This window comes from Triticum dicoccoides, chromosome 5B (genome assembly GCF_002162155.2).
Source record: "Triticum dicoccoides isolate Atlit2015 ecotype Zavitan chromosome 5B, WEW_v2.0, whole genome shotgun sequence".
Classification (NCBI taxonomy): Eukaryota; Viridiplantae; Streptophyta; class Magnoliopsida; order Poales; family Poaceae; genus Triticum; species Triticum dicoccoides.
The window spans coordinates 709,921,342-709,935,692 of record NC_041389.1 but is presented as its reverse complement, the minus strand read 5'-3'; the positions used below and the strand labels follow the sequence as shown (position 1 = coordinate 709,935,692).

Genomic DNA, 14,351 nt, shown 5'->3' with positions numbered 1-14,351 from the left:
TTGTTGGTGGGCTCCAGTACTTGACGATCACGCGACCAGACATTTCCTATGCTGTTAACCGAGTCTGACAGTATCCGCAGTCACCCCGTGACACTCATCGGTCTGCTGTTAAGCGGATTTTGCGCTATATTCGTTTCACGGTGGCTCATGGTTTGCATATTCGGCTGTCTGACTCTGGTTGTCTTTCAGCATATTCTGATGCAGACTGGGCTGGCAATCCGGATGACAGGCGATCCACGGGGGGTTATGCTGTCTTCTTTGGCTCTAACCTGATTGCCTGGAGTGCTCGGAAACAGGCTACTGTCTCGCGTAGCAGTACTGAGGCTGAGTATAAGGCTGTGGCCAATGCCACATCAGAGATCATCTGGGTACAGTCCTTGCTTCAGGAGTTAAGTATACCCCAATCACAGCCTCCTGTTCTTTGGTGTGATAACATCGGTGCTACATACCTTTCTGCAAATCCGGTATTCCATGCCCGAACGAAACACATTGAAGTTGACTATCACTTTGTGCGTGAACGTGTCTCTCAGAAGCAACTACAGATCAAGTTTATTTCTTCCAAGGATCAACTTGCTGACATCTTCACCAAGCCATTGCCTTTGCCACAGTTTGAGACTTGCAGGCGCAATCTTACCCTTCTAGATTCATTAGAAAGTGGCTAAGATTGAGGGAGGGTGTTAGACTGTATTTACATATGTATATTGTAACGTTGTATACCACCTCATTATATATATATGTGATAGGTCATCCCTAGAGGGTTGTGCCGGTTCCCCCCAAAGCCTATTGTCTTACATGTGCTGTGCTAATTGATCTGCCTTGATCAATAAATTACTGACTGGAATCAAGAGAGAGATTTGCATGGCAATTGCGTATTTACATGCTGTCTTGGTAGCGACTAATCGATCTAGATCGATATATACAGTCAACGGTACTGCTGGCATTATGATCATAGGAAACTTCTCACTGCTGGCATTATGATCATAGGAAACTTCTCATCGAATAACCCACTCAATGCACAACCAACAGCGCTCGATCGGATCGCCGTAGGATATAGCACCCATGCACGGCATCCCCTTCAGTACTATATATACCTAGCCAACCCTCTCTGCTTTCAGCACCCAACTCGTCTCACTCCACCCAGCTCACTCACAATGGCTACCCCCACCAAGCTTGCAGCTCTTGGCTTTGTTGTCCTTGTAAGCATTGGGTTTGCCGATGCTGCAAGGATGCTCGCTAGCTCCTCCAGTGCCTCAGGTGGTGGTGGCGGCGGGGGAGGCGGCGGCGGTGCGTCTGGTGGGAGTGGGTTTGGTAGAGGGTCTGGGTCAGGTGGCGGCTTAGGATATGGTGAGAGTGGTGGAGATTGGGGTAACAAGTGGAACTTTGCCAAGGGATTTGGTGGAGGGGGAGGAGCTGGTGGCGGAGGAGGATCAAAGAGTGGATCTGGGTCTGGTTCCGGATCCGGCTATGGCTCTGGTAGCGGTGTGAGTGGCTATGCGTCAGCCCCTATTGGCAATGGTTATGCCAATGCTGATGGTATGGGTGGGGGCGGGGGCGAAGGTGGTGGTGCAAATGGGTCTAGTGGAACTGGAGTTGGATCTGGCCTTGGCAAGGGATATGGTGAGAGTGGTGTATCAAACGCACCAGCTCCTGTTGCCGGTGGTGATGGTACCAGCTACTCTGATGCTGGCGGTAGTGGTAACGGTGGTGGTGGCGGTAACAACGGGAATGGAGGTGGTGTGGGCGCTGGCGCTGGACAGGCCGGCAGCGACGACACTTCTGGAGGCTTTGCGAATGGAGGAGGAAGTGGCAATGGTGGTGGCGCAACTGGAGGTGCCGCTGAAGGCCCAAGCGTTGGAGTTGGATCTGGTGCTGGGTCTGGCGCTGGTCAGACCGGTAGCACTGGCTCTTATGGCGAAGGCTATGCTACAGGAATTGGTGGTGGCATGGGTGGCGGCAATGGTGAGACCCAGAATGGCGGAACTGGCAGTGGTGGTGGCAGTGGATCCGGATCTGGTGGCGGCGGATACCACTAAATTGCTCTTTGTTGAGCAAGCTAGAATTGGACCTGGATATGTATTTTAATTTCCATCATTTTGCTAGCATTTCACATCAAAGGACATATGGCATGCATGGAAGGGATGATCTTGAGCGTCGGTGGAAAGAACTAAATATCATTTCTTGGATTAACATTTAACTCCTACACCTGTTCAGACAGGTTTGTGCCAATAGACATATGTGAAGGAGTACCTCATTTGTAGGCTTTTCTATCTCAAATAGTCAATTGCTTGATTCTGCCGTTTTGTTTGCAATGTCTTTCTGAGTTCCGACCCATTTTACATGTCCAAGTATGTTTCTTGTGCATACCACTAGAGTATGCGACTCTATAGTTTCTAGGTCTATACCAACCTTGCTTTCTATTTGAAATATTCTCTCCGTGTTAATTTGGGTTCATTTAGAATCAAAATAATTCCAGTCTTAATCATCGGCATAGAAGGTAGCACTAAGATTTATAACACCATAGTCATACCACTGGACCTATCGTAGAAAATGTCATACTAAAAAATTTGATTGTCAAAAGTGTTATACTAAAGAACGGTAACATGTAAATGAGTTTTGGGCAGTGTCGCACACGAGTCTTTAAATCTAGTATAAACAGAATGTCGTCTATCAAAGCGCAGAGAACAAGAGGTTCCTGATGAATGCAGGCCCCAATTTATTATCATGCCAGGCTATTAGTTCTTGTTACATATTAATCTGAGTGATCAGACTTGGCTGATACATCTTGTGATTGATTGGTATAGAAGAGGACCAAATGCAATAGAAAATGTATCTTGCATGATGGCAAACAGAGGTTCTCTTGAAATATGAGCGTGAAACAGAGTTAGTTTAGAGACAGACAGAATGCACTCAAGTGACATTGAACAGTATATCACCAATAATTGATTCTAATGTAGGAGGATGTCTTTCCATTAATTTTGGAAAAACGACGTGAGGAACTAGATCATGTCTGGTTCAGACACATCTCTAAGGTAACACTGATTACAAGAAGAAATAAACAAAGGAGAGAACTAGATCGCTTCCTCTGCTATCTTCAGGCACATGCCTCTATCCATCTCCAGTACCCAGGGAGGGCGTGAACCATCCGAACTGCGACATCATCACAATCGATATATATTTACGCTGGATAAACGCAGAGAAATGTCACCTCCTCCTCTTATTGCCTTTTCCCAGCTGCCCAGATTTAAAAGCACGTTCGTGTTCTTGAAGAAAAGCCACCATTCTACCATACTTTTCAGCTTGCTCTTGTTTCATCCTATAATCTTTCGCAGCAGCCAGGAAAATATTGTGTTGCGGAATCACACGTATTGCCCCTTTCCTCCCACTCTTCACGCGCTTCTTCAGCTGTTCCCTCTCTCGGCCAGGATCATAATCAATAACATTAATGTAACTGCAGAAAGACAAGCAAGGATTAGACCATTTCAATAACAGAACAGGACAGGCCAAAACAGAGCACGACAGAGGCAAAAAACTGGCAATATAGAATAGCTAACAGATACATACTTATCCTCAAATTTGGGATTCAGCTGCTTGGGAATGAAGGAACTGCAGTCACTATCTACCTTGGGAATAAGTTTCTCACCCTCTTCCTTTTCTTCGCCTTTTTGGGCCTGCAACAAGATAAAATTCTATTAATGTGTCCACTTCATGCCAACAATATGGAAATAGAAGGAGAATGCATAATAACAAGTATAGTGTGTAAATCATGTACTCAACCCAACGGTCCTGCAATATATCAATCTAATGAGGTCATGCATAAAGCAGCATGAGTAAAGCACAATTTCTTTAAGCTTCAAAATGTTAGGAAATGTAGATGATAGCACTAGACAAAAAAGGCAGCAAACGAAGTAAGAAAAATTGTTTTCATACACAGAAAGGATAATCTACCTTGTTACTATTCAAAATGATCTCTGACATAACTTCCTTCTTGCTCTTGTGACCCTGCAAACAAGAGTAACTATATTAAGGTCACAACATATGTATTATTGGATTACAGATTAGTTATAAATGTAGTTAGTAATTCCTAAGAAACGTTACATGTGTTTCTTCAGGCAGGTCAGTTTCTGAAGGAAGGTCACTACTTTGGAGAGACAAACGCTTCTTTAAAAGGATAATTTTGCCTGAAAAACAGAAAGCTAAGCACATTAAGTAAATAGAAAGACTAACATCAGTTCCCATAGATGGGGATTCTAATCCTTATAATGCTCTAAGACGGTAACATAAATATTTGTGCAATAACACCATCGTACAACATTAGCCTAGCAAATTAAATGCCTAAAACTAGGCCATGTGTGATGTAAGGGAAATCAGTGGTTATAAAACACGGAGATCGTAAGGGATTTTAGATACTGAACAATAACAAACATTGATAGTTAAACCCTACATCTACAGCAGAGAGATTATTTTATGCTATCACCTATCAGTTTTAATTGACACAACCCCGTCCTAGATTCTTTTGCTGAGCCAACGTGTCAGATTCCGATACATGCTTCAGAAATCAAAAATCCACTGTTGTTTGCCAACGTCCAAGAAATTCTTGCCAATTCAGACAGCTAAATTCGAGTCAATTACAATGTTTTAAATAGCGGGCTATGTAAAAATAGCGGCGGGCCTTCAAACCAGCTATAGCGGGCTATTTGTGAAGGCGATCATTTGGCGGCACCCTACTGAAAAGGCTATATAGCGCCGCTATAGCCGGCTATTTAAAACTATGGTCAATTACGACACATGTGTGCCCTAACACTAACATCCCTCAGAATAGCCTAGAGCGAACAAATTCCGAATCACTCGGAATAAACTTAAAACTAGGTGCCAGACTATGGTAATATGCCTTACACAATAACCAGAACTCTGTGGCAGAGCTAGCATTTAATAATAGGGTGGTCCGCCTTTATTTTATTTTTTTGACAACTATGACATGTAAACATTTTATCTAATTGCAGATATCAGAGAAATAGATCAATATGGTCTTACAAACACACTAAAATTCTCATTCGATTATCAATTTTGCATAAAAGAATCCTACATAGTACATAGCACATACCTTGAGAAGTCAAAGAAGACTATGCTTCTGGCTTACGCTTTTTTTTACATGGCCGTGAAAGTACCAATTATATCATCTTCATTCACCTCAGAAAAAGCATCCAACACAATTTATGAGACTAGGCAATCATCTAAAAGAGCATCACATATCTTATTTCTCAACTTGCTCTTAACTAAAGCATGTTAGTGAAAAAGTTTTGCAATATCTCCGGTCCTCTTCATTCTTCATTACCGTAATAAGAAATTGCTTTCTATCAATCATAAATTCATAATGATATAGTAGAATAGAAATAATATGCTTAATTATGTGTTTGTTCATCGGTTCATGTTCATCAGTTTATGGTTTGTACTGTCCAGTGCACAACATAAAAAATAGCAAGCAAACCCTAAATAATCAATCAGGGAATTGGGAACCGATGAACGGTACCTCAAACCAGGCCCAGCCGGTGCCGGAGTGCCTCTTGGGTATCAGCCACCGGCTTGCAAGGGTGCCAAGAGGATGGAACAGGGCAGGGTCGCTGCCTAGGACGGTGGTGCGGCTGGCGCCGAGCGCCGGGAAGGCCGAGGGCGCATCGGGGAGGCAGGAGCCCCATGGGAGGCCGGCGGCGGGCAAGGGCGGCGGTCGGCGAGGCAAGCATAGCCGGGGATGGGGCGATCGACGGGTGGGTATCGGGCAGAGGGTTGTGCAACCAAAATATGTGTATACCCATTAGAGGAAGGAAAAGGTCTCATATAATCAAAACCCAAATATCAAATGGTTCAACAGCAAGTGAATAATTCATAGGCATTTCCTGACACTTACCAATATTACAATTCTTTGACATTCATCACAAGATAAAACAAACTTACGGGCATCCTTGAAGACAATAGGCCAATAAAAACCAGATTGCAATACCTTGTGAGCAGTTCTATGTCCCGCATGATGCCCTCCATAAGCTTCAGAGTGGCATTTCCATAGGATTTATTCCTGTTCATGCTCAGGTACACAATGCATAATAATACCATCTACTCCTTCTTTATAAGGATGTGGGTCATCCCAAAAGTAATGTCTTAAATTATAGAAGAATTTTTTTCTTTTGTTGGTATGTAAAACTAGGTGGTATATATTTAGCAACAATGTAATTACCATAGTCAGCATATCAAGGAGTATTATGAGAAACACTTATTGCAGCTAGTTGTTCATCAGGAAAGCTATCATCAATAAGTAGTTGGTCATCAAGAATATTCTCTAACCTAGACAAGTTATCAGCTATGGGTCAGCTCCTTTTCTATCAATAATATATATATCAACTTCTTGTATCAAGATTACCCACCTAATGAGTCTAGGTTTAGCAACCTTCTTTTCCATAAGATATTTTATAGCAGCACGATCAGTGTGAGCAATTACTTTGGAATCAGCAATATAAGATATGAATTTGTCACAAGCAAACACAACTGCTAATTTTTATTTCCCAATAGTAGCATAATTTCTTTGGGATCTTTCTAGAGTTTTGCTAGCATAATGAATAACATTCAATTTCTTATCGACTCTTTGTCCTAGAACAGCACCAACAACATAATCACTAGCATCACACATAATTTTAAAAGGCAAGTTCCAATCAGGTGGTTGAACAATAGGTGCAGAAGTTAAGGCTTTCTTAAGTGTTTCGAAGGCTTCTACACAATCGTCATAAAAAACAAATGGATCATCCTATTGTAAAATATTAGTGAAAGGCCTAGAAATTTTAGAGAAGTCTTTAATAAACCACCTATAGAAATCAGCGTGACCAAGGAAACTATGAATACCTTTGATATCTTTAGGACATGGCATTTTCTCAATTGCATCAACTTTAGCTTTATCCACCTCAATACCTCGTTCAGAAATTTTATGCCCCAAGACAATACCTTTATTAACCATAAACTGGCACTTCTCGTAATTCAAGACAAGATTAGTTTGCTCCCATCTCTACAAAGTTCGATCAAGGTTGCTCAAGCAATCATCAAAAGAAGTTCCATAAACAGAAAAATCATCCATGCAAACCTCAACAATCTTTTCACAAAAATCAGAGAATATAGCAGTCATACATCTTTGAAAGGTAGCAGGTGCATTGCATAAACCAAAAGGCATACATCTATAAGCATAAGTTCCAAAAGGGAAAGTAAAGGTAGTCTTCTCTTGATCAGGTTGTGAAACATGTATTGAGAAAAACCAGAATATCCATCAAGGAAACAGAAGTGTGTATTCTTAGATACTCTTTTCAACATTTGATAAATAAAAGGTAGAGGGTAATGATCTTTTGTAGTTGCTTTATTTAGTTTTCTAAAATCAATTACTATCCTATAGCTAGTAACAATTCGTTGTCGAATAAGTTCATTTTTGTCATTGGAAACAACATTAATATCTCCCTTCTTAGGGACACAATGAACGGGACTTACCCATCTACTATCAGCTATAGGATAGATTATACCTGCTTCCAGAAGCTTTAGTATTTCAGTTCTTACCACTTCTTTCATCTTAGGATTTAAACGTTGTTGATAATCAACGACGGGGTTAGCATCAGGTTCCATGTTAATCTTGTGCTGACAGAGAGTGAGACTAATGCCTTAAGATCATCAAGAGTATATCCAATAGCAGCATGGTGCTTCCTCGGAGTTTTTAATAATCTTTCTTCTTCATGTTCTGAAAGGTTAGCACTGATAATAACATGATATATCTTTTTCTCATCGAGATAAGCATATTCCAAAGTGTCAGGCAATTGTTTCAATTCAAACACAAGATCACCTTTAGGTGGATGAGGACCTCCTAGAGATTCAATAGGAAAATTGTGCTTGAGCAGAGGTTGTTGATCAAACAATTTTTTATCTATTTCATTTCTTTCATGCATATGCATATATCATTTTCATGGTCTAGCAAATATTGTTCTAGTGAATCAGTAGGAGGCACGACAATAGAAGCAAGACCAATTATTTCATCCTTACTAGGTAATTATTTCTTATGAGGTTGTCTATTAAACTTGGAGAAATTAAACTCATGAGACTCATCACCAAAGCTAACACCAACATTTTGTTTTTCACAATCTATTTTAGCATTAACGGTGTCCAAGAAAGGTCTACCAAAGATAATGGGACAAAAATTATCTTGTGGGGAACCAAGAACTAGAAAACGAGTAGGATATTTTATTTTCCCACACAAGACTTCAACATCTCTAAAAATCCCAAGTGGTGTGATGGTGTCTCAATTAGCAAGTTTAATAGTAACATCTATGTCTTCTATTTCAGCGGGTGCTATTTTATTCATAATTTCTTGGTAAAGAGTAAAATGAATAGTACTCACACTAGCACCCAAGTCACATAAACCATGATAGCAATGATCTCAAATTTTAACTGAGACAACAGGCATGCCAACATGGGCCTATGTTTATTTTTATCATCAGGTTTGGCAATTCTAGCAGCTTCATCATAGAAGTAAATAACATGCCATCAATATTTTCTACCAGGAGGTCTTTAACCATAGTAACAATAGGTTCTACTTTAATTTGCTCAAAAGGTTTAGGTGCTTTAGTATTACTTTTGTGAACCACACTTGAAACCTTAGCATGTTCCTTTATCGTTACAGGGAAAGGTCGCTTTTCAATATAAACAATAGGCACAACTGGTTCAACATTTTAAATAATAGTTTCATCTTTAACTATGACCGGTTCTTTAATATTTTCTTTAATAGATGGGTGATATTTAAACCACTTATCCTTGGGGAGATCAACATGAGTAGAAAATGATTCAAAGAAAAAGGCTACTATCTCAGAGTCAAGTCTATATTTAGTGCTAAACTTTTGAAAAGCATCGGTATTCATAAAAGATTTAACACAATTAAACTTAAGCTTAATACCTGACTCTTTACCTTCGTCGAGTTCCCAATCTTCAGTGTTGCATTTAATTATTTCTAAAAGACTCACCTGAATTCAATAGTCTTCTTCATAAAAGTACCAGTACAAGAAGTATCGAGCATTGATTGATCACGAGAAAGCCGAGCGTAAAAATTCTGAATAATAATTTCTCTTGAGAGCTCATGATTGGGGCATGAATATAACATTGAGTTAAGCCTCCCCCAAGCTAGAGCGATACTTTCTCCTTCATGAGTCCAAAATGATCATGGGATCAAAATAGTTATTATGATCACGCCTTGCCCTATATAGGCATGACCAGGTCCTCCCGAACTCCTGAAAACACAAAAAAGCCTGGCTGGCCCATCCCCTCCCACACCAACTCTGTCGACCACCTCCATCCAGTGGCCACCACCCCCAGCGCGCCCCACGCCGCCGACAGACCCTCCCCCGGCCCGGTGCGCCTCCTGGTGCCGCCGGACCACCGCACCACTTCGTGCTGTCCCGTGCGCCGCCGCTCTCCACGGCTCCGCGCCTAGAACCAATCCTGCCATCACGCGCCGGTGCGCGGCTCGTCGAATCTCGTAGACGCCGCTGCTACTCCCCCACCGCCCGCCCAACCTCGTCATCATCCCATCGCCGTGTTCCTCAACAAGGTCACTGCCCGATGGTCCACCAACGCAGATCCACTCCCGAGATCCCTGTCTGCACCCCCAACCTCGACCTTCTTCCTGCATAGGTGCAAACCCGCACAACAACGCCCCTGCTCCCTGGCATCGCCATGGCGCCGACCTCAAGTGCGAGCTCGCACACTTCCTCAGCTCTGCCCCTCCAATACTTCCACTTGCCCATTCTCAGTGGTTTCATGCTCCCCCATGGTTATTACGTTAGGTGAACTTGACTGGATCTTCTGTTTGAACTTCAGAAAAAAAGTAATAGCTTTTCTCTCCCGTCGGTTACGCCTCCCGCCGACCGGCCAGCTCCACCCATCTGAACTTCCTACGGCAACGACTATGTTTGCTTCCCCGCGGCAGTGGAGACGAGGAGACAAAAGTTCTTCTCCTGCTCGCCCTTGTGAGTGTTTGATTTGTTTGATGGCCGAAGTGGAGACGAGGAGAGGTGGTCAATGCCACCTAGATTGCGAAGTGTTGAGCTGCAGTAGCACTTGGGACAACAGTAGCTTCCTGTTGCAAGAAGGTGCGACACCACCCATGGAAAGAGTGGAGGAAAAGGTTCAGACAAAACTAGCAGGCTAACTTGTTCAATGTTGCTTTCAAAAAGCAATTTGTTCAATGATGCGTTCTTGCATGTTCGTTGCATCAAAATGTTAACCTTTAAATCTAGATGCTGGTAGTTCATTCTTTAATTCTCAGGGCGCCACTGATGGCCGGTCCCTACAAAAAATGTGGTACTAGTTCAAGTACATATATTTACCATAGTGCGTTGACAAAAAGAAACACACCTCAAAAAGCACACCAAAAAAATGTAAAGATTGTCGTGCATATTTAATAGGGGCATTTTTATTAAAAGATATTTGCATGAACTTTCCTTTCACATTCCCGTGTTTCAGAAACAAAAACGAGGAAGTCCAAATTAAAATAAACAAGCATTTCAATGTTTCGATGTTTATATACAAAAAAGAAGAAAACAAGTGTCACATAGAATTTCTTTAATTCTCGAAGTTCAAATTTGATAAATTAGAGAGTTCAAAGAAAATTTTATTGGTATATGAAAAATATTCCCATGAATTTTTCCGTCATTGAAAATGGATAACCAAAAAGTTTAAATTAAAATAGAGCTTTCAAAATTTGTAAAAATAAAATATTCTTTTAAAAGAACCCCAAGAAGGTCAAATTGAAATAATAGAACAACTAAAAAATAGTTTATATGAAACCGTTCATAAAATATGGAATTACCCATTTCTAAAAAAGTAGAACTTCGAAAATAAATAACGAAAAGGTTCGATGTTTATTAGAAAATTAGGATTTTCCCCATTACAAAAGAATAAAGCAAGATGCTCAAATTAAAAAATAGAGCAGTACAAAAATAACAAAGCATGTTGAAGCAGATATTTCACTGTTTCTAATTCAATAAATAGGAAGTTCAATTTTTAAAGTGGAGAAGTTCAAAGTTGTTTCTAAATAAAAAATGAGAAATTTAAATTTAAATAAAGGACAGGTTCATTACTTATTACAAAACCCGTATTTTTCCGTTAATAAAAGAATAAACCAAGAAGTCCAAATTACAAAAATGGAGTAGTTCGACAAGTATAAAAAAACTTAGATTTTCATTATTGATAAATAAATAAAATCAAGAAGTTCAAATTAAAAAAGCAGAGTAGTTCAATGTATACAGAAAACTCAAATTCTTTATATTCCTAGAAAAAAAAGTATGAAGTTCAACTTTAAGGAAATTGTTTGAAGCTTATTAAAAAAAACCGCTTTCAAAAAAACAAAACACCTTGTGTGTCCATGAAAAATATCAGTTGACAAGTGAACCTTGTGAATCGAGGGTTTTACTAAAATGTTCCATTGTAAAACATCATGTAACTAAAGTGAATAGTAAAAAAATGAGAATAGGCTAAACTTCAATAATTGTTTTAAAAAAATAGAATGTTCAAATTAAAATAGCGGGGAAGTTCTTTGTTAAATATAAAACTGGGATTTTCACCTTTAATAAAAATAAATCAAGAACTTCAAATAAAAAAGCAGATAGGTCCAAAAATTATACAAAAAGGTATTTTCTTCATTTCAAGAAAAAAAACTAGAAGTTTAAATTTCAATAACGAAGAAGTTAAATATTTATTACAATATCAAGAAGTTCAATATCAAGAAGTTCAATATTATTACAACATCGTGTGCAGATCAATTCCGACACGCTGCTAGGTGCAAAACCACGTGCATGTCACCGATGAGCTGCACGGCATCGCCATCTGTACTGCTTTTGTCGGGGGCTCCTGTGGCCTCGTCAAGCATAATTTTTTGACAAGAAAAGAACACAAGATCCCCGTGGACGAACTGCACCTCCATGCGCGCCGAACCACACCGCAATTCCACCATCGCCAAACCGCACTGTAATTTTTGCAATGTTTTTAGCCCCAAAAAAAGAACAGCACATCCACGGGCGCCGAACCACACGACCCCACGCACCGAATCGCACGCCGGCGGGGATGAGCTAGCACAGCAATGGTTGTGCTGCACACCACGGCAGCGGCTTACACACAGGAGGGAAGTGGGGCGGCACAGATTACGAGAGCTCCGCCGCGGGGCTGATGCAAGGCAGCAGGGCAAGGCAGGGCCACGATAGAAAGAACATCTCATCTAGGTGGTGGCCTAGACTTGGGCGCGAAGGATCTCACTGGATCCTCCATGAGGGCGGCGCCGGAGGAGAACCCTTCTACCTCTTTTTTCTCTGCCCATGGCCTCCTACCTCCACTTAGTGGACCACATGCCCTCGATGGGAGACCTACAAACGAAGACAACAACGAGGGTGAGCAGGTTATGGGCGATGCAGCTCGTCAGCATCGAGGAATGGCGTCACACCTCGAGAATGGGCGGATTCGGCCAGAGGAGAGGGGAGCCCTTCGGTGATGGAGATGCAGTCCAGAGACACCCGAGGGAAGATGGTGGGTTGGTTGCCGCATCCATGGCCGTCGCGACCGATTCCCGTGGTTTAAAGGCGCGCCGGGAGCCGATGGTGGCCGGAATCCGATGCTTGATGCCACGCCGGGAGCTAGTGGCGGCCGGATCCGGCGGTTTGAGGCCGCGTTGGGGGATGGTGGTGGCCGGATCCAGAAGTTTGAGGCCGCGCCGGGGGCTGGTGGCGGCCGGATCCGATGGTTGGGACCGTGCCGGAGGCTGGTGGCAGCCGGATCCGGTAGTTGAGGCCACGCCTGGGGCTGGTGGAACCGGAGGGAGCGGGGAGGAAGAAGGTTGGGGGAGCGGGGGAGGAAGGAGGTGGGCTTGGGGTGAGGGGGTGCGGGGCAGGGAGAGAGATGAAGAAGGTGGGGTTGTGGCTGGGGTTAAAGTGGTTGGAGGTGGTGCGGCACCCGGGTGGGGAAGAGATTGTAGCTACCAGGTTGGATCGGAGGTGTTATTAGAATAAGCGTAGGTGTTAGCAGAATAAGACACTTAAGGGTGTTATCATAATAGGCCCACCCTAACAGAATAAGACTCTTAAGGGTGTTATCAGAATAAGACTCTTAAGGGTCATATATATAGGGTGGGTCTATTATGATAACACCCTTAAGAGTCTTATTCTGCTAACAAAAATGCTTATTCTACTAACACTAGCGAGCTGTCCGTAGCTACCAACAAACCCGAAAAGGAACCCAACCGAACTGCTCACGCCAGAAAAAAAACCCACCTTATCCTCCCCCTCCCCACATCCTCTCTCTTTCTATCTCTCCCGTGAATTCCCCCTCGCTGTAGGAAATATGCCCTAGAGGAAATAATAAATTGGTTATTATCATATTTCCCTGTTCATGATAATCGTTTATTATCCATGCTAGAATTGTATTGATCGAAAACTCAGATACATGTGTGGATACATGGACAACAACATGTCCCTAGTGAGCCTCTACTAGACTAGCTCGTTGATCAAAGATGGATTTGGTTTCCTAGCCATAGACATGAGTTGTCATTTGATAGCAGGATCACATCATTAGAAGAATGATGTGATGGACAAGACCCAAACTATAAACATAGCATATGACTGTATCAAGTTTAATGCTATCGTTTTCTGCATGCCAAGTATATATGTTCCTATGACCATGAGATCATGAAACTCACTGCACTGGAGGAATACCTTGTGTGTACCAAACGTCGCAACATAACTAGGTGACTATAAAGGTTCTCTACAGGTATCTCTGAGGGTGTCTGTTGAGTTGGCATGGACCAAGACTGGGATTTGTCACTCTGTATGACGGAGAGGTATCTCAGGGCCCACTCGTTAATACAACATCACAAGAAGCTTGCAAGCAATGTGACTAATGAGTTAGCCACGAGATCTTGTATTACGCAACTGACACTTGCTAGTGATGAGATTGAACTAGGTATGGAGATACCGACAATCGAATCTCGGGCAAGTAACATACCGATAGACAAAGGGAACTGCATACGGGATTAGCATGATCCTTGACATTGAGATTCGACTGATAAGATCTTCGTAGAATATGTAGGAACCATATTGGCATCCAGGTCCCGCTATTAGTTATTGACCATAGAGGTGTCTCGGTCATGTCTGCATAGTTCTCGAACCCGCAGGGTCTACACACTTAATGTTTGGTGATGATATGAGTATATTTCAGTCATTATGGTGGTTCCCGAAGGTTGTTCGGAGTCGTTGATGAGATCACGGACGAGAGGAGAAATTCCGGAATGGTTCAGAGGT

At 42.1% G+C, this 14,351-nt stretch overlaps 1 protein-coding gene across 1 annotated transcript; it reads left to right on the top strand.

Moving 5' to 3' along the window:
* The first annotated feature begins 1,132 nt into the window (after positions 1-1,132).
* On the top strand, positions 1,133-2,290 carry LOC119306790 (glycine-rich cell wall structural protein 2-like). The gene has a single exon (XM_037582916.1). It carries the CDS (start codon positions 1,152-1,154, stop codon positions 2,031-2,033), a length of 882 nt encoding a protein of 293 aa, XP_037438813.1. The 5' UTR covers positions 1,133-1,151; the 3' UTR covers positions 2,034-2,290.
* Positions 2,291-14,351: the final 12,061 nt, after the last annotated feature.